This window comes from Marmota marmota, unplaced genomic scaffold (genome assembly GCF_001458135.2).
Source record: "Marmota marmota marmota unplaced genomic scaffold, marMar, whole genome shotgun sequence".
Classification (NCBI taxonomy): Eukaryota; Metazoa; Chordata; class Mammalia; order Rodentia; family Sciuridae; genus Marmota; species Marmota marmota.
Genome location: NW_026000196.1, coordinates 2,332,009 through 2,356,850, shown reverse-complemented (window position 1 = coordinate 2,356,850; position 24,842 = coordinate 2,332,009). Strand labels below are relative to the sequence as shown.

General features: G+C 36.5%; 1 protein-coding gene across 2 annotated transcripts in view; it reads left to right on the top strand.

Annotated features, from left to right (window-relative positions):
- Adamtsl3 (ADAMTS like 3) overlaps positions 1-24,842 on the top strand; it is a 321,149-nt gene that overhangs the window by 166,424 nt on the left and 129,883 nt on the right. For both annotated transcript variants that reach the window (XM_048790168.1, XM_048790167.1), the window contains exons 8-10: positions 1,668-1,742; positions 8,138-8,295; positions 22,490-22,601. In XM_048790168.1, coding sequence (XP_048646125.1) covers positions 1,668-1,742; positions 8,138-8,295; positions 22,490-22,601 — 345 coding nt within the window. The remainder of the gene's footprint in view (positions 1-1,667; positions 1,743-8,137; positions 8,296-22,489; positions 22,602-24,842) is intronic.

Below are 24,842 nucleotides of genomic sequence, written 5' to 3'. Positions count from 1 at the left end.
TTTGCATTTCTCTAATTGCTAAAGATGTTGAACATTTGTTCCTATATTTGTTGATTAATTGTATATCATCTTCTAAGAAGTGTCTGTTCAGTGTCTTGGCCCATTTATTGATTAGGTTATTCATTTTTTTGGTGTTAAGCTTTTTGAATTCTTTAGATACCCTAGAGATTAGTGCTCTATCTGATGTGTAAGGGGAAAAATTTTGCTCCCAAGATGTAGGCTCTTTATTCATCTCACAGATTGTTTCTTTTGCCGAGAAGAAGCTTTTTAGTTTGAATCCATCCCATTTATTGATTCCTTTTAAAAAAATTTTTTTTAGTTGTAGTTGGACACAATATCTTCATTTATTTGTATGTGGTGCTGAGGATCGAACCCAGTACCTCACACGTGCGAGGCAGGCGCTCTACCCGTGAGCTAAAGCCCCAGCCCTGATTCTTGATTTTATTTCTTGCACTATAGGAGTCTTATTAAGGAAGTCAGGGCCTAATCCAACATAATGGAGATTTGGGCCTCCTTTTTCTTCTGTTAGGCACAGGGTCTCTGGTTTAATTTCTAGGTACTTGATCCACTTTGAGTTGAGTTTTGTGCATGGTGAGAGGTAGGGTTTTGTTTAATCTTTTTTTAGTTGTAGATGGACACAATACCTTTATTTTATTTATTTATTTTCATGTGGTGCTGAGAATCGAACCCAGTGCCTCATATTTGCAAGGCAAGTGCTCTGCCACTGAGCCACAATCCCAGCCTGAGATAAGGGGTTTTTGTTCATCAGTTTCACACTGAAGAGTTTATTTAAAAAAATCATTTTCCGTAAGTTAAGGATAAAAGAGTATCTACTGAAATCAATTCATATCAATGATAAGGTTCTAGTATTGATAGTATTACCAATCAGTGTGGAATTATTTTGCCCATTTGGGACAGAAATTATAAATACAAAGTATATCTCTTTTTGCTGTTACCAGCTATCAAGTTTACCAGTTAATTGGAGGGTTCTTTTGCTCAATTCAAGGTAGAAATCATGGAGAGACAAGAACCATCTGAAAGCAGCTTTGTTGCATTTTTGTGCTCAAGCACCAGGAAGACTATGCAGGGCCAGGGGCCTGGACTGGCCATGTCAGGATGCAAAGAGCAAAGCTTATGCAGACAAAAAGGGTGGGCTCATGCTGCACTAGCTGCTTGCACAGGATCTTGGTATTTCTGCACATATCAGATCTTTGCTTTGGCACTAGAGTTTGCACTTGACAGGGAATCTGCTCACATGAGTTGTGCCTCTGTACTCTAACATCAAAAGATGACAAAGGCATGCATTATCACCAAGTCCCAAGGGGCATATATGAGTCAGGATTAGCCTATTGACTGTGCAGAGGTTGTGGAAAAGTTTGGGGGCAAAGTCACCACCAGCTCCTGAACCTGGACATTGGTGGAAACAATTCTTAAAAAGAAGCTTGCATTAGGCTGGATCTTGGTGGGATAATTAGTATCCTCCCTGCTCTGTCTCAGTTATAGACTAGTGGGATAAAATTTCACCTATGAACATAGATTATTAGATGGGCATAGAAAAATTAAATTATCAGAATATGTAATAGCAAACATGCACCCAGTTTTGATTGATTTCCTTGTTTTCATGGTTCTTTTTAGTTTTACTATATTTGTCTTAAATTGTTTTCTAGGAGAAGAAAACGTGATTGCTGTTCCTTTGGGAAGCAGAAGTGTGAGAATTACAGTCAAAGGACCTGCTCATCTCTGTAAGTAAAATTTAATCTAAATATTTTTTAAAATTCCCTGAGAGTCTATTTAGCAAAACACAAACATAAACAAAAACACAGAATATTCATGGTAGCTAGGGATTTTTTTTTTTTTCTATTTTGAAATAGTCCGTATCACTAGGGAAATGATCTATGCTAATTTTCTGTTCTTATACCCAGTGAAAAAAATAACAGTTTGGGATTAATACTCCCATGGGAGAGGAAATTAAATTATAGGTGAAATGAACTATTCTTACATGGAGAATAAATATGAATTTAGGAGTCTTCTGGAGATGTCAACAGTTTGGGACACAAAGTTAAAACAAAACAAAGTTTAAAATTCAGAATCTCATCAATGACTTTGGCTGCCCAGGAAGGAGAGACTTTTCTACTAGTGCATGGCAACTTCTGGACAAGTGGACTCTGAAAGTGGACACAGGCTTCCCAGAATATGGGGAGTTTCATCAGTGGAGGGCTGCAAGGATATTGTTTCTATGTGAAGGTCAGATGGCATTTCCTCTGTCTCAATTTTTTTCTGATCTCTCAAAACTTGAAGGAAGTGGAAATGCCAGAGGTTATTTCCTGCTTTCCAAGGTATCCTTGTAGCCTCAAGCAGGATTTCTTAATTATATTCAAAAGAAGGTAGGTCTCTACTAGACTGGCCTCTGGCCTTGCAGCATCTTATTGGGTCTAGTGTTTGCCCATAGAAAGTACAAAATATATACCATTATAACTACTATCAAGCCACAAAGTCACACAATCAAGGTCCACAGAACCCAAGTACGATATATCTGCCCTTTTATCCCCTGGGTCACTTTCTTAAGTTTTTAAATCATAAGATTTTCTTAGAGCCAGAAGCATCAAACATTTTTGGTAGTGTGACATGCATGCATGTGTAGAGGATCCAGAACTACTATTTCAGGCCCAAAAGTCCTCTGAGAAAAGTGTATAATAAAATGTTTAAATAATTAAAAATGTTTGGGGTCACTATCGGACTACAATCTTAAATAAAAAATTAATTATTTAGTACATTTGCTCTAAATAAAAGAAGAAAGAGACTATCTTGGTGACAGTGAAAGTGAAAAATTATTTAAAAGAGCTTGTTTACCCTTAACTTTATGTGAGTGATTTTTTTAAACAAAATCATTAAACTGTTTATAATCATGTCATGGTCACTTCATTCAAGGCTTTCTCTGGAATGAAACATCAAAACGTTTTTTAAATTTCCTTTTCTAAAAATTTATTTATTTATTCGAATTTGTTATATCTGACAGCAGAATGCACTTCAATTCATAGTACACATGTAGAGCACAATTTTTCATGTTTCCGGCTTTACACAAAAATGGTTTGAAAACACACAGCTCTTAATGGGAATAACTTCTTCCTTATAAATGCAAACTTGATTTTTGGAAACAGGTAAAAATCATTTAGATTCATTTAGATTCAAATTTTTGATTAAGAACATTGTGAAATATCATTTGGATTCAAAAGTATAAAGGGCTGAAAATTTATTATTTATAGTATCTATCAAGTAGTAACAACTCAAATGTTCATCAACTGTTGAATGGATAAATGTGTAATATAATTTGGCTTAAAAAGGGATGAAATGCTGTTATATAGTACAATACTAATAATTCTTGAAAACATTAGCCTTAAGTGCCACTGCATTTTGTATGTATTTATTTATTTGGTACTGGGGATGGACCCAGGGTCCCTTTACCATTGAGCTACATCCCCAGTCCTTTTTATTTTTTACTTTGAAACAGAACTTCGATAAATTGCCCAGGCTAGTCTTGAACTTGTGATCTTCTTGCCTCAGCCTCAGAGTTGTCAACTCAGAGGGATTACAGGCGTGGACCACCATGCATGGTCATTATGCTTAAGAGAAAGAACCTAGTTACAAAAAGTGACATATCATAGATTTCATTTATCTGAAATATCTAGAATGGACAAATATCAGAAAAGAAAAGTACAGGGATGATGGTCTAGTTAAGTATGGGGTTTCTTTTGGGGGATAACAAAAATGTTATAAAATTAGACCACAGTGATGTCTTCACTGTGATTATGCTGTGTGTAAATGTATAATTTATACATTCTAAATGGGTGAATTTGGGGATGAGGCTGTAACTCAGTAGTACAGCACTTTCCTAGCCTGTGTGAGACCCTGAGTTCAATACTCAGCACTGCATAAATAAGTAACTGAGTTTCATGGCATGTGTACTATATATCAAGAAATGTTTTAAAAAAACATTCTAAAGTGCAGTGACTAGACCTAATATTTTTATGATTCTAAAGACAACCCCAAAAAATTCAGCTTCAAATTTGTTTTTTAAGTTGTAAAAACAGAGTAAGCAAATAGTAAACAGAATAAATTAAGGTGAATACTTTGAAGCAAAAATTCATTTGCATAAATATGTACTGGCATATTAAATATAACTTTATACTCTATACTCGGGATGGGCACTCTTCCAAGAACAGAGTTCAGCAATGTTCCCATTTCTTCAAAGTGACAGATCTGTTGCTTGGAATATTCCCCCTCCTGAACAATCTCTCAATTGGCCCTAGAAGTGTTTCTGAAAGTTATGCTTCTTTACTGGCTTCATTTACAAAGGATTTAGTTTAGATTTCTGAACATTTATATACAGAATGGGTTTTATTTTCTTGATTTATGCAACCATTTTTTTGCATTTTTCCTTGTAATAAAGATGTATTTCTGAAATCAAGCTTATTTTGCTGTAATAAATCATTCTTTCAAGATCTGTATTAACTACAATCCTTCAGAAGACTGCAGGAATTTCAGTCTCTTTGTTGTGAAGTGGAATTTAATTATAGAACATCCGACTTCCATTCTGCTGAAAGGTGTTCAGATCCTGAATTTCTAGTGCTGTTCTAAGCATGGCCAAATTGTTATAGGGAGCACTTAGTCCCAAATTTTCCAGTAATGCATCCCTTAAAAAATGGAAGCAATAATAGGATCCCTGCAAAATAAATGTTATGGTAGCACAGCTTTAGCACTAATGTGTCTGTAGCTTGAGAAGCCAAGATGTCATGAAATGAAAACCTCAATTATCTATTGGAGGAGTATTTTTCCCTCCAATTCCTGTTTAATGTATAGATAGAGATGTAAAAATACAAATATGGACGCTATATGTAATGGCCAAAGGACAGTGATGCTGGATAAAATGAACATACACTATAACAATACTGTTCTACTGTAGGCCTGAACTTGATATAGCTACATTAGCTAAGTCCGCAGTATGTGTTTACCTAATAGTAGTTTTGTGGCCTTTAGAATTTAAACAGACCTCTTGGTGTTGGTTGCCTGTCTCTGCCTCTGTTGTAAGAAGCTTGGACTGATTCTTCTCAATGAGGCCCTGAACTGGAAACCATTAGAAGCATTCATTCACTTTTTTTGTCATTTCTTTTAAAAAGAACAAGAATGAATTCAAATTATTTAAAGGTATCATTATAGACATGTACTGTGAAGATTTGTGGGTAGAAGACCTTGATTTCTTGTTGTTTTTCACTTGTTTGAGGCTACTTTTCATACTTTCCTCAACACCTCTGCCCTCCACCCACCATTAAGTCTTCACAGGAGGAATCAGGTGGGCAGTGGGGATCAGGAAAGAAGGACGGTAATCTCTTCCCTAACAGTGGAGCAGGAAGACAGTGAAAGTGGGCTCCCTGGGTCTCCCAAGCCTAACCACCTGGCTGCAGTAGCCACCAATGGTCAGCACAAGCCCTGAGAACTGAAGGTTCACTTGTACAGCTCTCATCAGCCATGAGTCACACGCTGTCAAAACACACAGCTGCAGTAAATATGCATAAATAACAGAAATGAATAAAAACTAAGTAAAGGCATCTGTAAGTCAACACAGCATTTGAATTATTCATTGAAAAACTACAAATCCCTTTTCTCTTATTTATTTTAAGAGGCACAGTCACTAGGAGGGACAAATTTGTCACCAATGAAAATGATGAGTTTTAAAGAACTGTGTTGGGCTCCATCTCACTGTGGATTGGATACACGGGCTCTGTCAATCTAAATGATCAGATTGTTTATGCATATAAACTCCACCTTCCTCAGATCACTCCACCAGTCATTAATTATCTACTTTTGATTCAGCTACTCATTTACACTAGTGAGGTCAAATCGTTTGTTTTCTGCCTCCTAGAGATGCAACCAGTGTTGGCACCCTGGAGATCTGGAAGCCCTTTGAAATAGATAGTCTACAACTAACATGCATTTCATTACAGAGTGGCTTGAGTGATTTTTTTTTGATTGATTACAATTTTATTTGTATTTTTTAGATCATTATAGATGAGCATGCAGTTGCAAGAAATATATGGAGTGCTCAGTACACCATTTAGTTGGCTTGAGTGATTTATACAAACTTGGACATTGGCTTTGCTCCTTGTATGTTCATCTTTGTCAATGAATATCTTAAACATGGTTGAAATAATGAAATAGACTCCACCTTTAAAACAAAACACCAAAACTGAACTAAGAGAAATGTTGGCATTTGGTTTAGGGGATGGATGTCATAGCACCTGGCCTTCCTCCCTTCAGGATCACCTTCCTTACACCCCTGCTCCAATGCTGCATCATGATGAAACTTGCAAATCTGCGCTCCAAAAAGTGAGCCCAGTGGTAAAGCAATTACTCCCCCAGCACAGCTGCGGAATCCATTGCATAGTACTTGAATTTAATCAAGTCATTTCAAGCTAAATCTCAGTCTAGAAACTTGGTGTCTCACATGCCTTCGATGAGATGGATGGTGTCCAGTCTCACTTAGTGTTTCTGTATTGCCTCAATACTCATCGTTTTCTCTCCTTTACTTTAGAGACTTAACTCATCCAGTGTGGGGCTTACTATCTCTAGCTCTCCATCTCGTATTTACTGACAACTCACTTTGTAACACTCAGTTTTATATCTTCATTGGAACTAGGAAATGAATTTAATCTCACACTTTCCAAAAATCTACTGTGGTCATGGAGACTGGGGCCAAAGTGGTTGGGGTTTTGTGTGCCTGAAAGGAGCCAGGGTTATTCTTCGACCGCTAATGACTCTTCCAGATCAAGGCGCTCCTGTCCAGCCTTTGAATTTTCCCAGAAAAGTTCCCAGCCTGCCTGTCAGGGATAATCAAGGATGTCTCCTAATGCCTGGGATGTAGTCTGTCCAGCACACTTGGATTCCTGCAGCTGCTCTTTGGCAGAGAGAAAAATCTAGCAAATGAAAACAGCCAAAGCCCAGCAGCATGTGGATCGAAGCTCCCTGATACTGGGCCATTCTGTCGTGTTTTATCAGCTTTCCATTTTTAAGGTTGAAGCTGAATGGAGTTTTGATTCTGTTGTGTCCTTTGTTCAAGATGGCTAGAGACAACTGTAATACCACTGCAGCGAGTGGAGGTTTCAGAGGAGAGTTGGACACGGGAGATCAGGCACTCTGATTCCTTGTTTTAGCAATGAAAACCTACTACAGGGAGTCAGAGAAAGAGCTGAGACCAGAACCCAGCTGTGTCTGTCTTTATTGCTTCTCCCAAACTTGGGACCACGTCTGCTGGGTATGGTAACACTTAACAAGACAGAAGAAAAGGAGGAGAGGAGAGGGAAAAACAGAAAATATTTAAATAAAATGGAAATACTATTTTGTTCAAACTGCAGGCAAACATTTTCCTGTAGTTCTTAAAAACACTTCTGATCTTATAAAAGCAAATTAGAATAAGAGAGTAACATGCTCCAGGGAGATCTTTGTGGCAGTGGGATGGTTATGTGTTTTGATTGTGGTCCTGTGCCACTCTCAGCCCTTAGAACACAGGTCCTAAGCCAGCCAAGGTGACTTAGCAAGACCCCACCTCAGACATGGCATCAAACTGTATGCATACATTGTACCTACGTCAATTTCCTGGTTTTGCTATTGTTCTATAGTTTCATAAAGTGTAACCACTGAGGACCTCTCTATATTACTTTTGTAATTTCCTGTGAATCTGATTATTTCAAAATAAAAAGTTTTTTTCTTTTGAAAAAGGCAAATTTGAGATTCACTGTGCTTTTTTTCTAAATATAAAACTATGTTTAACATCTGAATAGGTAATAAGTGAGTAAACATGACTTTACTCGCCCTATATTTTGAGCTACCTCACGAAAAAAAATATGAATAAAGAAAAGTGTTCTCTTTTGTAGAAGATATGTCTCCAAAGAATTGAGTAGAATTGCTACCCCTGTTAGTGCCTTTTTAAGGACGACAAAAAATTTGACTTATCTATTCCATGAATGTGGATCTTTTGATATCGTGTTGATGTCACATGCCGATATTACACTTGGTGAAATGTCATTTGGACTGACTTGCTTTTAGGAGATTTCTCTTACTTAAATTTTATTTTTTAAATTTTTAGTTATTGAATCCAAAACGCTTCAAGGAAGCAAAGGAGAACACAGCTTTAACAGCCCTGGAGTTTTTGTTGTAGAAAACACAACAGTTGAATTTCAGAAGGGCTCAGAGAGGCAAACCTTTAAGATTCCAGGACCTCTGATGGCAGATTTCATCTTCAAGGTAAGACAATCTGCTTCAAAATCTTCATGCACATGAATCCCAGAACTTCTTGATTTTTAAAAACAGCAAGTTTGGAGCTGGTGGTGCCCACCTGTTATTCGAGGTATTCAAGTAGACTGAGGCAGGAGGATCTCATGTTCGAGGCCAGTCTGGGCAACTTTTAAATAAATATCAACAAAAAACAAAAAGGGCTGGAGACATAGGTCAGTGGTAGAGCACTTACCTTTGCATGTTCCAGACCATGGGTTTAATCCCCAGTACTGGAAAAAAAAACAACAAGCTTCCAAAACAATAATAATTAAACAACAACAACAACAACAACAAAAGCCAAACAGTTTGTTCAGCAGGTGATCATATGGAGCACATATCATCAATATTTATGTCTTAACAATCCATTCCTAAATTTTTTTCATCCTCAAGTATCTGCTCTCAAGTATTTGTTCCTTAGCCCTGAGAGCTCAGAAACTACAGACTTCACTTCTATAAAGGAAAGAATTGATATTGTAAACTCCAGTGGCCGAGCTCAGTTTTAAATCTCAGGATGGTTTTTGGTGGAAATAGATGAGGGTTGGACTCACCATCCCTGCAGAAAGGAGCAGAGGACAGAGGGAAAAGAGTCTCATCCCCGTCCTGTTCCCTTTCACTCTCACCCCTGAGAGTTTGCAGTCTCTCAGTGGCTGACTCTGATCAGGGCTTCCTCCCTCAGAGTTTGTTTTCTGATGAGTGCCTGTCATAAGGTGCCCTCAGAAGAGCTCTTCTTTCCTGGAACCATCAGCCTGTGCCCCTCTCTGGGAAAGCTGGGACATCTTCCTTCAGAGGACAGGAAGTGTAGTGACCAACCTCTTTCCAAGAACACACAGTAGGACACACTTCTGATGAATCTGAAAATGCCAAAGACATGAAAAGAAAATGGGTAGTTTTGCCCTCTTCCTTTTCAGAAAACTCATTCCAAAATGTAAATGGGAGAGAGAAAATTGTTCTAATTGCCAGTGAAACCTTTATGTATGAAAAAAGCCCATTGCCTGCAAAAGCACTGTCTGCATTCCACTTACTAATTTGTCAAAGAATGTTCCATGGAGGCATCAGTTCTATTGACAGAGCACGAGATGGGGAAGTAAATGAAAGCTTCCAACTGATCCAGATTTCTGAGATCCAAGCCAGCCCGCAGTGTGACCTGCCAAGTGTCAGCCTGCACAGTGGTGCTATTTTTGTTTTTTGTTGGTTTTGAAACTTTGGATTTTAAATGGTCAACACTGAAAAGTCAAGAGATTCTTATATAAAAATATCAGGATTTTTTTTCCTGTTTCTCTTTAAAAATGGGAAGACCTTGCATTTTATCATAGCAATTGTTGGCTGCAGCTAAGAAGCAGCTGCCTTCTAGTTGGGCCCTGGGTCTTGTTTGCCATGGTCCGCACCATTCCCTGTTTTGCCTCCTAACATTACAGTGTTGGTGGCCGTTGATCCTGCTTCCAGCATTTATATATCTGCCTGGCTTCCATAGACACTTACGTTTGTCACTTCTGTGTCATATTCACAAAGCACCAACCCAATATTTTTCATTGACAGTCATATTGTAAAAGATTTGGGAGGGAGAGCCATAATTATATCCTCTTATTCTCTCTGGTTCATTCCTATAGCATAAATTCTATACTTGTTTTGCTTTTCTTAGTTTTTTTTCTGTTTTATTCTTAAGTAGGAAACACTTTTTTTTCCTCTTTCTCTTTTAATTGCTACTCAGAGTCTCTGTATTCTTAAGTCAACATGAAGGTTTCCGATTGAGTAGGAGACATTTATATGATGATAGGAGGGGGGAAATGCCCAAAAGATGAGTATTTCAAGATACTGGTTATAGCATTGGCTTAGATAGGGCTTGATGGTGTCTTTTATTGATGCCATGTATGAAAACATGATACACATCAACTATGTATTTCTACAGGTTGTGAACCCATGTACATGTGTATGGTGTGCATACCTCTTTTAATATTTGGAAGGACATACCCTATAAGAAAATAATAGCAATTATTTCAGAGGGGATAAATGCTTTGGGGAAATGGTCTTAGTGTCACTTATAATATCTAACTCTTAAAATAATTTCGATTATTATACACCTTCTTACGCAAATTACATATTCATCTCTTAATAGTATACATTTTAACAATGTGCTATCCATATTGTCTGAATTACTACTCGATCCTCTATATTCCTGTCTCTGATTCCTGGCTTTCTCAGACTTAATAAACAGCTCTGGACTTAAGCTTCAACTTCTGGAAAGTGTTTGAGCTCTCCAGACTGAAAAAGTGGCTTTAAAAATATATTTACCAAAGAGGGCGTCACACACAACTGACTCATATATAAATAGAACCCCCTTTTCGTGCCCACAGGCATTTTCTTTCATGGACTTGGTGGGCTGGGTGGGAGGGAATTTGGCAAAATTGGAGACACTTGGGATGAAGTAAGACTGACTGTGATGTTGTTTTTCCCTGACCTGGGAGTTGTCCACAAGATGTGTGTTTCTAGGAAATATCCTTTTCCATCAGTTGCTTTTTGTTTTTTTGAACACATTTTAGTGTTGTCCAGCCTGTGTTGTTGCTAAGACAAGGAAATCTTTGCTTCCATTCACATTCATCTCTTCCTAGCTCATCCCACAATTAAGGGATGGCTGTCTTTAATTGACACCCATGTCCCCATATACACTATGGGGAGGGTAATAGTGTATATGGGGACATGGATGACAGTCGCCCTATGTTCTATGTCAGTAGACCAAGAGCTCTTGATCTATAAAAGGGTAACAAGCTGAGAGGATGAGACAGCCAAGACCAGCCCTTGACAACTCCATGTTGTTTAAGCCTAGCTGGTGCACTTAGCTGTGTAGACATATACCTTCATACAATTTATGTGGTAGGCTTATTTCATGGACTTTTAAGTAAGTGTGCTATTGTAAATGACTACATTCTCACATGTAAACTATGTAGATATCAGTGGACCAATTGTCTTGTAGTTATGTTGCTCAGATTCAAAATTTTAGCAGCTTACTGAATCAATAAAAAAAAATGAATTTCTTGTTTCTGTTCTTTAAGAAGCTATATTTTCATGTTTGGACCTTCCTCGAATATTGTCTCTTTTATTCTTTCAAATGGATTTCTCACTATATAGTCTCGCCTTCCTGAGTGACCTGTTTCTCATGGATGGCTTGTCACACACTTTGGTGCTGGGGGTAGTCAGAGACTATATTATTGTTTGCTCCTGTAATATGTGCATGTTGCCACCAGGTAGCAGTAGAGAGTCTGGACCAAGTTGATGTTCTGTGACAACTATGAGAGACACTATGTTCAGTGAGAATTTACTGAACATTTTACATCTGTGAGTAGATGTTGGTAAATATCAATTTTAAGCATATGTCTCTGATAATAGCTAATAAAATTAAGCTAAATGGCTTTCATGAAGACATCTCTTTCTGTGGTTAATTTTTAACTCTAGCTAGTAGCTTTTCTCCTCTTAAAACATTTATGATCTTGTAGGGCTGGAGGATCTGTCTTCTTTGTGGCCTGAAATCTTCCTTTTTCTGCCAGATGTCTTCATAGGGAGTAATTTTTCTTCCATTCATATACTTTGTGTTTTCTGATTGCTTTTCCACTAGTTTTCAGCTATTCAAGCTCCGTCTCCAGTTTCCTCCAACCTCAGCTCCGATATCTTTTATGCTTTTCCAGAAGTTATGGTGGCATACCTAACTTACCCAAGGACCGGAGGAATCTGAAACTACCTGTTTTACTTCCTCTCAATACAGTCCCAGGTGTTTTGAAACATGGCAAGACAGTTTTAGAGTCAGTGCCTGCATGAGATTCCTGAGGCTGCTATACCAGAATACCACAAACGGAATTGCCTAAATACCGCAATTTATCATTTCACAATTCTGAAGTCTAAATGTCCAACATAAAGGTGTTGGCAGCATTGATTCCTTCTGAGGCCTACAAGGGAGAATGTGTCTGATGCCTCTTTCCTCAGTTCTTGGAACTCAGCATTCTCCCTCTGCCTTCACACCACTGCTCTGCGTGTGTCCACTTCTGTGTCCAAACCCACCCTTTTATAAGGACACAGTCATATTGGATTGAGGCCCACTCTAATGTCCTTAACTTAACTTGATCACATCTGTAAAGATCCTTTTTCACATCATATTCTGAGATACAGTGGGCTAAGACTTCATTCTTTTTTGGGGGACACAATTCAACCAGTAACAGAGCCAACAGAAAGGGAAATTTAGGTATTTCATAGTCATCTCAATCATCCATCCCATCCTGTTTCCCAGTAATCACAAAGGTAGAATGTGGTCTGTTGAGGGAAATTCCTTGGTTAAAGCATTTCAATAACTATTCTACTAGCTACCAGAATTCGTGCACGCGCACACATACACACATACACACACACACACGTGTGTATTTTCAGTTTTATGTTAAAATCTCTTATGTGTGTGTGTCTGTGTGTGTGTGTGTGTGTATAAAAACATACACATATATATTCAGTGGCAGTAAATGGGTCTTTTTCTGGGGAAGAAAGGTAAGACGAATGATATTTGAAGACACTTTATTTTGGGGGCGGGTACCAGAGATTGAACTCAGGGACACTCAACCACAGAGACACATCCCTAGTCCAATTTTTTGTAATTTATTAGAGATAAGGTGTCACTGAGTTGCTTAGCACCTTGCTGTTGCTGAGGCTGGCTTTGAACTTGAGATCCTCCTGTCTCAGCCTCCCAAGCTGCTGAAATTACAGGCATGTGCCACTGTGCCCAGCTTGAAGACACTTTTAATAAACCTTTAAAGAGCTACCTGTCTTTTGAAGATGATCACGTGAAGAGCTATATTGAACGAGATTTTATTAATTGTATATATTCCAAATGTCAGTAGTTTGTATCATAAGGAACACATGGGTTGACTAATTTCTCCAGAGCCACATTATTGGAAATACTGTAATTTGTTTAATTTTGCCAAAATTTATGATCAAATTGAATCTTTTAAATAAACATGTCTACAAAGAAATCTTGATTAATTGGTCACTTTAATGTTTGTTTGAAATTCACAGTAGGTTTTATTACTCATATTTGTCATCATGAAGTTGGCATCATTTTAATTTCTTTGGTGAAGGTCCAAGGTTATCACTCATGTATTTATAGGCATCTATACAGCCCATATACTTCCATCCTATTTGATGAAGACACCTGTAATTGGTGTAAGCTTTGTCAACTGTATGTCCATGTCCCAGATTTAGTGTCATTTTCTTACCCTGTTGCTGGAGCATTTTCACTTGGAAATATAGTGGGAGCAAATCAGGTGATCCTGTGATCAAAGGAAACCATAGCCTCAGAGAGATGTGTTTTGTTTGTTTCTTTAAAAATTATTATTACAATGTTTCCCTCAAGATATAGAATGCAATTTTCTCTCTGCTGAGAATACTCCCAACAAAGTAACATAAAGTTCAGATCCAGCATTATAGTTTACTTTTTCCTCAGCTATTGCTCCTATTAATCAGTTCTTTTTACTTAGATAAGTGAAAAATGACTAAACAAACAAGAGAAAGGCTCAAATATATTTGTGAAGGAAACAAATATTTTGGTTCATTCAGAAGTTGGTGTTCATTTTTCCATTTCCTTTAACTTTCAAAAGTCCTTGTTGGGTTCAGTACCTCTGGTCCACACTTGGCGGCTGATAAATCCATGATTTATATCTCTGTGCTCTGAACTCCCCTCTACTGATGGGAAGTGTTCCTAGGGAGAGCGAGGAGGTGATCTTGAGGAACAGATTAGCTGGAGGTAGAGGTAGAGGAGTCTTACCTGCTTATTCCCTACTTTGCCTACTTGGAATTTCTCATGAGATGGAATGCAAAGTTACCAACTTGAGAAGGACAGGGTGCAAGGAGTTAGAAGTTTGAAGTCTGAGGAAGAAGTATGACATATTTATCTTAAAGAATGAGAGAATAAATACAGTAAGGAAAAAAAATCATGTGTTTCCTGGCAGCATTAACGGGCCATTTGAGGTCAGTGGGCATGGACTTAAAGTAAGTTAAGGCACAGGTCCAAGAGTCATATGCAGATAAAACAATGACTGGAAGCCTAATAAGTCTTTTTCTTTCTTGTGAACCTCTTGACAAGAATTTTTTTTTCTTAGAAACTCCACAGTAGAACTTTATCACTTCTCACTGGCAAGAACTGAATCACACACCCACTCTGCACGTCCTTTAGATCTTCTAAGTCTAGATCCTCCTAGTCTAGATCTTCCAAGAAGCAGATGTCAAAATATGATGAGACATGGAAGAAATTTACTTGGGAATTGACTGTGAGATTAAAATGAAGGAAGAAGTAGGGTGAGGCTGGGAGAACTGACAGATGGTACAGAAGTGGGAAGGAAGAAAGATCAGGTAGAAGCATCTTAGATGGCAGACCATTCTAAGAGAACTTGCTGAGGCTGTAGGGAAGGCCCTGAGCCAAATCCTCTGTCACATAGCCTGCATTACCACTCCTGTTATGCTCATTTATTGGCTGGGAGCAACTGTGGGAAGCTTGACCTGAACTTAGGGTTTTGTTCAATTATACTCTTCATAATTGTGTGTCTGAGCAGAACATTCTCATGGGTCCTGCATCTAGCAAGACAGAGGTGACCACAATGATCCATTTAGAATAATAAGGATTTATCTGAGTCACCTGAGGGAGGAATGAACATTGGGACAAAACTGGTTTTCAGTAGAATAGAAAAGGGAAACAGATGTTGGTAGGTAACTAAACATGACTACTACAATAAGGATTTTCTCTTTCTGTAAAATATTTGGCCTTGATGCTTTCTTTCTCTTCTTTGTTTTAAATTCTTTTCAGCAGTAAGAGAGAGGAGTTAGGAGCTATTTCTCTTTCTCCTAGGCTTATTTTTTGAGCCAATTTTTAAATTTACAGTTTTCTAAAGAAGTGTCCAACCTAGTTCATTTTACACAATTTTTAAAAATATAATGATAATATTCCCTTATCGTTAAATAACATTTCTACTGTTCCTGGAACTGTGCTCTTTCATTCTTAAACTTATTTATTGGTTCCTTGTCTAATTTTTGTTTTGTTCAAACCATTCAAAAACTGTCTCTCAGGTCTAAGTATTATATTTTAGTTATGTTGATTTATTTTTTTAGAATTAAAAATACTGTTTATATAAATTTGCATTTTTATTTCCCTTTACATGGATTATTTTAATGATGTAGCTTTAGCTTCTGGAGTGGAATTCCTAATTCATTTTGTCTTTATTTTTTTCTCCATTTAGGACTATCAGTTTCTCCATACCAAAGTTCTTAATTTTATTGTGGTGCCGTGTGTCAATATGTAATATTATGCATCATCTTTAATATTATGTTTAATGCTATTTGTATCCTGATTAAGAAATCTTTACTTTATCCAGAGTAATGAAGATACTCTTCTTTGCTTGCTTCTGGAAGTTTAAATGTTTTACTTTTCACTTTAAGGGTTGTAATCCACCTTGAATTGATTTTTGTGTATGCTGTGAAGTAGAATCAGTGTTTTGGTTTTTTCCCCATGTGCCTATTTAGTTAACACACAGACATCAGGTTGGTCCTATCCCTGTTTGTCTTAAATCTAGCAACAAGAATGTGTGGATATATTTATGGACTCCACTTTGTTTCATGAATCTATTTGTCTTTTGTCCCAATAGTATTGTGGTTTATCTATGATAACATTAAAGCACTCTTAATGTCTGGTGGTATAAATTCTTGTTATAAATGAAATATTTTTTTCCCATTTCCTGTGTATTTATTGTGGGAGGATAAATGTCTAATATTTTTTATATTGATATTGTATTCTTACTATATTATTATTACTATTAGTTTGTGGATTCTTTTGAATTATATACAGGTATATGTGACCTCAGCAAATAATGAGAGTTTTGTTTTTTACTTTTTTAGTCATTATATGTTTTTTTTAAAATATTTATTTTTTTAGGTATAGGTGGACACAACACAATGCCTTTTTTTTTATGTGGTGCTGAGGATTGAACCTGGGTCCTGCTGGTGCTAGGCGAGTGCTCTACTGCTGAGCCACAATCCCAGCCCCTCATTATATATTTCTTTTTCTTCCTTTATTGTACTATTTAAAACATCGGATACAATTTTGAATTAGAAGTGGTGACAGCAGGGGCTGGGGTTGTGGCTCAGTGGTAGAGCATTTGCCTAGCAGGTGCGAGACACTGGGTTCAATCCTCAGCACCACATAAAAATAAATAAAATAAAGGTACTGTGTCCAACTACAACTAAAAAAATATTTTAAAAAAAGAAGTGGTGACAGCAAGTATCCTCATCATGCTTCTCATTTCAGAAGCAATGTTCTCTAAAATTCACATTATATATGATATTTGCTGTAGCAGTTTTTGTAGATATTTTACTTGATGAAATAAATTTGTGGGGCTGGGGTTGGAGCTCAGTGGTAATAGCACTTGCCTAGCATGTGTGAGACACTGGGTTCAATACTCAGCATCACATAAAAATAAATAAATAAAAATAAAGGCATTTAAAAAAAAAAAAGGCTTCCCATCTTAAAAAAAAAAAAGAAATTGGCTTTATTCTAATATACAAGTGTGGAATTGTGTCACATGCTTTTTCCATATCTTTTAAGATGATCATATGGTTTTCTGTTTTTTTCCATTTTTCTGTAATATAGAGTGACTTTTCAAATGCTAAACCAACTATACTGCTTGTTATAAATCCACTCTTTTCTACTAGAATTCATTATTAGTATTTATTAGTCTATTAGTTATAAAAATGAACCTCCTTTTATACATCACTAGATGTGATTTTAAATTATTTTATTTAAAGTTTTTTGTATTTGGAGGATTTTTAGCACTATGTTCAGGGTGTTTGTTTTCTTGCTTTTTTTAAGGTCTTGGTATTAATTTTATATATACTGGTTTTATAAAACTAGTAGAAAAGTATTCCTTCCTTTCTTATTCTCTGTAATAGTTTGTATAATATTGGTGTTATTTTTTCTTTAAATGTTTGGAAATGTTAACCAGGAAACATTTAGATTAATATATCCAGTGCTTTCAAAAGACAGAACTTTCAGATTTTAAAATTTCTTCTAAGTCAGTATTATTTCAAGGAGATTGTCTATTCCAACATTTTATAAGTTATTAGCCTAGGTAATTTTTTTCATAGTATCCTCTTATCTGTTCACTGCCTCAGAGAATTTATAGTGAGTCCTTTTACTTATTCCTGATATCAGTTATTTGTTCTTATTCTCTCTGTTCTTGGAGTAATCATGTTGGAGGGTTATCAATTTTATTACACTTTTGATAGTAACAACTTTTTCTTTTGTAGCTCTCTTTTATGTGGTTTTCTTTCTATATAATAAATGTCTGTTCTTGTCTTTATTATTTCTATTCTTCTACTTTATGTAGATTAAATATACTGTTATTTTTCTTACTTCTTGAGATAAATATTTACATTTTTAATCCTTTTTTCTTATAACATGTACACTTAAATCTATAAATTTCTCTGAAATCAGAGTATATACTTTATATTTATTTTCACATGTTTGTATAAAATATTTCATCAATTATTCAGTTATATTATAAATTTCTTAGTAATATATTCCTTATCTTATGAGTTATTTAGAATATAACATCCAAGCATGTGGGTATTTCCTAATAATTTTATTTTGTAGCTTAATTCTATTGTTAGTGAAAGAACATACTCATATTATTTAAATCTTCTAAAATTTGTTAAAACTTTATTTTGGCTCAGAATAGTGAATTTTGGATGACTATGATGTGTAGTCCTCCATTGTTGAATATAGGGTTCTACATATATCAGGCCATGTTTATTAATTGTTCTATTTAAAATTTTAGGCTTGGGCTGGGGTTGTGGTTCAATGGTAGAGCACTTGCCTAGTATGTGAGGCCCTGGGTTCTATCCTCAGCACCACATAAAAATAAATAAAATAAAGTTAAAAAATAAAATAAAATTGTAGGCTTACAGATTTTTATCTGTAAGATAAAATATCTTTATTTTATAATAACACCACCACCATGTACATTTTACCTAATTTTATTTTAATTCATGCAACTTTTGCATTATATATTTTGAGGCTAGATTTTTAGGTACATTCAACTTTAGAATCATTTCATCTTCCTAGTGATTTGAACCTTTTATCATTATGAAACTATTTTCTTTCAGCACTTTGAAGATATCTCTTCATTGTCTTCTGGCTTTCATTTATTCTGTTGAGAAGTCAGCTATCAGTCTAATTTTTGTTCCTTAGAAGGTAATGTGTCTTTTTTCTTTGTCTGAGTTTAAGTGGTTTCTGGTTTTTTTTGTTCGTTTGCTTTATTTTCATCAATTTGACTGTGGTGTAATTAGTGGGTTTCTTCAGTTTGAGGTCCATGTGTCTCATAAATCCATGGCTAAATATCTGCCATCAGTTTTGGAAGATTAGCTTCTGTCCCAAGCTTTTTCTTCTGTTTCTAGGACTGCAATTATATTTTCATCTTTATGTATAATTTCTGCTTTCTTCATATATGTTATCTTACAATTCTCTTCTCCAAAATACAGTTTTAACGAATTTTAGAAGTTTTAAATAATATGAGTATGTTATTTCACTAACAATAGAATTAAGCTATAAAATAAAATGATCCATCTTATTTAATTTATTGAATATTTTAATCAGAGCATCTTAGTTCAGATTCTCTCAAACAGAGCCCTGTGTGTCTAATCCAAGGGTCAGCAGAATATGAGTAGCAAGCTATCTACTTGATTTTTGTAAATAAAATTTTATTAGAAGACAGCCACCCCCATTTGTTTACATGTTGTTTATGGCTACTTTTGCACTACATCAGCAGAGCTGATAAGTTGCAACAGAAGCTACCGTATAACCTGAATACCTAAAATGATTACTCTCTGTCTCTTTAAGAAACTATTTGACAAACTCTGGGCTAATCTATTAAATCCATCCTTTGAGATATTTATTTAGATTATTGTACTTTTCATTCTGTTTCTGTGAAATGATCCATCTTATTTAATTTATTGAATATTTTAATGAGAGCATCTTAGTTCAGATTCTCTCAAACAGAACCCAAGGCAAAAGCTATGTTCCAACACTGATGTTTTATGACCATGGGAGTAGCATGAGATGTTGCTAGGGTTCTCCAGCAAAGAAACAAAGATGTGAAGCCAAGGCTTAGGTGGGGAGGGGGTAATAGTGCCATACTTAAGTTTTAAGTTTCTGTTATTTACTGCCAATATCTAGATTTCCTGTGATTTTAAATTATTTTCTCCATATTCTTTTCTCAGTTTTAAACTTTATTTTCGTATGCCTTGTTATTTTTAAAGTCTGTGTTGCATATTTGAGATGTAAGATTATAGATACAGTTTGTGTCTGGACTATTTTTGCTTCTAGAAGACAGCTAGGTTAGGAGCCAATCGCCTTCATCTAACAAGGAATTGAAATAATTTGAACCTGGGCTTCATTCCCTTTCAAAGTTGGTCTATGTTCAGTTTCCTTTTTTTTTTTTTTTTTTTTTGTACTGGGCATTAAACCCAGGGGTACTTTACCACTTAGCTACATCTCCATCCCTTTTTAATTTTTATTTTGAGACAGGGTCTTGCTAAATTTCTGAGGCTATCCAGTTTGCTTTTATTCCTACAACAGAGCCTTCTTGGATCCCAGCTGTGAGCCTGGGGTATTTACTTATTCCCCTCACCTTGGCAGGTCATGGGCTCCAGTTTTTGCATCCCCAGCTCCATTAATCTGATGACAGGTCTGCACAGTTTCTCAGCCTCTCAGTCACCACTTGCAAACTGGAAAATGCCTCAAGTTGAAAGGTGGTGCCAAACCTAGTGCCAAATGTGCTCACGTTTCTGGGCTTTTTTCATGTCTGGGATCTTAACCCTGCATATCTTCACTAGCATAGTAGTTCCCTGATGCCTTAAAATACATTTGAAAATATTCTATGCAGTATTTTTACTTATCCTCTACAGGAGAATTCATCAGAAACAAGCCATTCTGCAACAGTCAGCAGCAAAACACCTTCGTGTGTTTCTGTCTCTGTAACCCTCTGCTGTAGCCATTCTGTTACTGCAACCCTGACCTTCCCTTCTTCCATACACGTATCAAGTCTGGAACTTTTATGCTATTTTATAATTAATATATCAAACTTATTTTTTCAATCAACCTTTATTTAGATTTACCTATAAGCTTTACTGTTTTATTACACAATATTGCTTCTTGTATCTAACAAATTTCTTCTGTATTTGTCTTAGTTCTTGTTCATTATATCTCTTGTAGTATTTCTTTCTATTTCTAGTGTCTCTGAATGGTAAAGTTTCAGAGTCATTTTATGTCTGAAAACATCTTTATTACACTTATTAATTATTGAAATTTTGATTATAGATGGATAATTGACTGTTGATTAATAATTTGATTATAGAATGCTAGATCCAAAACTCTTGTTCCTCATCTCTTTGAAAATATGATTTTCTTGTCTTGCATCCAGTATTTCTTGTGAGAAATCTAATACTTCCTTTGTAGGTAATCATTTTTCTTCTTTTTGATAATTTTAAGTTTTTTTTCTTTATCCTTTTATTTTCTAAATGTATGTTTAGAACGCAATAAGAATTCTGAAGATAAAGATGCATTATCTTCTTTTAAGGTCTAGGAAAGTCTTAGCAATTTTATAACAAAATATTGCCTCTTTGTTATTTTATTATCTCTATCTTTTTTAAAAAAGAAATACTTTAGTGTTTTTTTATAATCTTTTTAAATTTCTCTTTAAAATTTTTTTTCTAAATTATTTTTTACACGAACTATCGTATGAATATTTTCTCATGTCATGGAAAATTCTTTTTAAATTATTCTTTAAAAAAATTTTTTTAGTTGTGGATGGACACAATATGTTTGTTTATTTATTTTTATGGGTGCTGATGATTGAACCCAGTGCCCCAGACATGCAAGGCAGGAGCTTTGTCACTGAGTGCCCAGCCCTAAATCATTTTACAGCCTCAGCCCTAAATTATATTTATTGCTATATTTTTCCCATTAAAATTTAATTTCTTGGTTTTTCTAACCAATTACATTTTCAGATTTTTCTAATATGTTGATACTCTGAAATGTTTCCTAGTTGATAAAAATTGTATGTAGTTATGGTGTACAACATGTTTTGAAAGATGTGTACGTTGTGGAATGATCAGAGCTAATTAGCATATATATTACCTCACATACTCATTATTTTTCTGTGGTGACAACACATAGAATCTTTTCTCTGCAATTTTCAAGTGTGTGATCTTGAATTCCCTGTATGTGTGGACTTTTCTGGACTGTCTCCTATGAGCTTGATTGGTTTTCCTTCTTTTTTTCTCTTTATGCTCCACTCTGGAAGTTTCTCTCAGTTTGTGCATTTGTTCGATCAGTGAGGAAGAGAAGAAAAAAGTAAGGAGACAATTTGCTGCTTGAGAAAAACATCTGAGAGTAAATTCACCTTTGTGTACAACTGCCTGCTCTTGTCCTGGCCCCTTCCCTTTAACCAGACACTACTACAGTGAGCAGAGTTTCTGCAGTTGTGCTTTTGAAGGATTTTTCAGAAGAAACTGCTTAAAGATGTTACTATGTAAAATGTAAGAATCCTAGTCATGTAAGATAGTAGAATGAATGGGATGTTACTTTTCTATATGTGTATATGAATACACAACCAATGTAATTCCACATTATACACAACCAGGAGAGTGGGAGTTATACTCCTTATATGTATAATAGGCCAAAACACATTCTATTGTCATATATAATTAATAAGAACAACAACCACCAAAAGAATCCTAGTCATGTGCTTTGTTGTGAGCAAACCCACATTAAGTCTCAATCTCTGTCATCTTGGGAATTAAAATCAAATGTTTTAGAAAGGAAAAATTTAAATTAAAGAAGCAAGGCCACATATATTTTTTTGTGAATCCTCTTACAGGCATGGAATGATCTGGAAAAATGACTCCAAAGGGATTTGTTGAGAATTACCTTGGCCTCCATTTATGACAAGTCTAACTGAAATGCTATTATATCTTAAAATCCTTGCACTCCTCATGTATCAAAGTGTGTTGTGACACTTGTGGAGTCTGAAAGGCATGGACAACACCAGCTCACTGTATGCAAATGTATATCACAGTTCTCTCTGTCCAGACCAGGTACACTGTGGCCAAAGACAGTGTGGTCCAGTTCTTCTTTTACCAGCCCATCAGCCATCAATGGAGACAAACCGACTTCTTTCCCTGCACAGTGACATGTGGAGGAGGTGAGGCACAGACTTTGTTCATGAATATTTACAGCTCAAAGTTGGAAATTACACATGTGCATTTTTGACTTTAAAATCTGTGTGATCATGAAAGACGGCTAATCACACAGCACTTTATTCAGTAGCCTAAATACCATACTGTTAATGAATATGCATTTGCCTTAGCTTCTGAAGTAAGGTGAATCTGGAAAATGCCTTTTACTTTTAGACAAAAGCTGGGGACATGTTACATGGGTTCTCTTCTTCAGTGACAGTAAAGCACATGTTTTAATGATCTTGAAATCCCTGTGATCAAAATACCTGACAAAAACAACTCAGAGGAGGGAAAGTTTATTTTGAGCTCACAGTTTCAGAGATTTAGTCAATAGATGGCCAACTGCTTGGGTCTGGGCCCAAGTTGAGGCAGACCATCATGGTAGAAGGTATGTTGGAGGAAAACAACTGTGGCAGACAGGAAAAGAGAGTGAGAAGGAAGACCCCAGGGGAACAAGATATAATCCCCAAGGGCACATCCCCAGAGATCCACTTCCTCCAGCCACACCTCACCTGCCTATAGTTGCCATATAGTCATCTTTTCAAATTATTAATCCATCAAATGGATGAATTTATTGATTAGGCTATAGCTCCCCAAATCTAATAATTTTACCTTCTGCATTAACATAGTGGCAATAACATGTACAAACCAAAATAGCATGTATTATTTTTTAAGTTTCTATGGAAAAACTGAGAAATACAGAGATGGAGTGACTGGCCCAGCCACAACAAGCTAATGGACACGTTGGTGCTAACATTAGTTTTCTACTTTATCTCTTCTTGTGATAGTATAAACTTTGTAAAAAGAGAAAGGGTCTTTCCTGAGAGATAAGGGAAAATTCTGCTTATTGTCCTTAGTTTTTAGAGTTGAAGGTGATTTGGATGCATTTATAATTGAGGGTTCCACATACCTGCACAGAAGAAGTGGCTTTTCTGTAGATAACAGTCTCCTTACCATGGTGAAGCAATGACTCCCCGAAGCAAAGAAGGAAAGAGCCAGAGCCATCATAAATATTCTTTTTCTGGTCTGAGCTTTTATACCAAAGAGAAAATGGTTCTAAATGAATGCCAAGCAAGGGACTTGGTGATGTTTCCCCTAAGAGTTCCAGGCAGAGTACTGGATGATGTGTCAAGCTATGTGCCACGTACATCATCATCATGTTTGTTCTGTAGAACACTTTAAGGAAGGTCTGTTTTATGCCTGTGTTATATATGAGCAAACTGAAACATAGAAAGGGTCAAGAAGTCACCCAAGGATGTTCTGCTAGTGAACAGGTCAGCAGGGATCTGAGTCCAGCTCTGTCTGATGCCAGAGTCATGCTGTAATGACTGTGCCCCCTGAGCATCTATTATACCTGACACCACGTCAGGGTACACAGTTCAGGCATGGTCCTATTAGAAGAGCTAGAATAAATCCTGCTTCTTTGGCTAAGCTCAGCTCCAAATCACTTTTTCCCCCCAAGTTTTCAACTCGCTCAAAAAGTCACTCACAAGTCAGAACTGAAGTCTGACGCAGTCCGGCTGCAGCAAAATAACCCGGGGGGCGGGGGGTGGGTGACGAGCAACTTGTGTAGATTGATACAGCAGGAGTGGGAGCTGTTTATTGTAGGACCGGAGGGGCATATATACATTACACACAGCTTATCTTAATTAACATAAACCAGATACAGCAGTCAACCAATAAGGAATCTCCACACTTAATGGCTCGCTGGCGTTACTTCACAAACCACTCCCTCTGCAAAATGCCAGGTGCCATCTTGACTTGTTTACAGAGTCTAACAAAGTCTGGCGTCTCTCCTTTGAACCACAGGTATATTGAGGAGGCTCCTCCATCAATGTCAGGTTCCCATGAGTATGCAAGTCAGCTCTCTCATCTGGGAGTTAGGTTCCCCTGAAATGAGGAGGTAGCCACTTTTTTGGGGAGCATTGGGCAGTGCAGACTTCAGCAGGAGCTTGGGACCCTAGGTATTAAATGAGGTGCCTTCTGTGGACTAAATGGGGAGCCTAGAACGCAAGTAGAAAGTGAGTCTCCTCAGTTACCAGATAGTTCTTCCTTGGGTCAGACAAGGGGTAATTGACCACTTGATCATGATTCTACAGGAATCATTCTTGGGTCAGGTTCCTGGATTAGCAGCATTAGCATCTCCCAGGAATTTATTAGACATACAAACTCTTGGGTCACACCCAGTTAGAAATGCTGAGGATGGG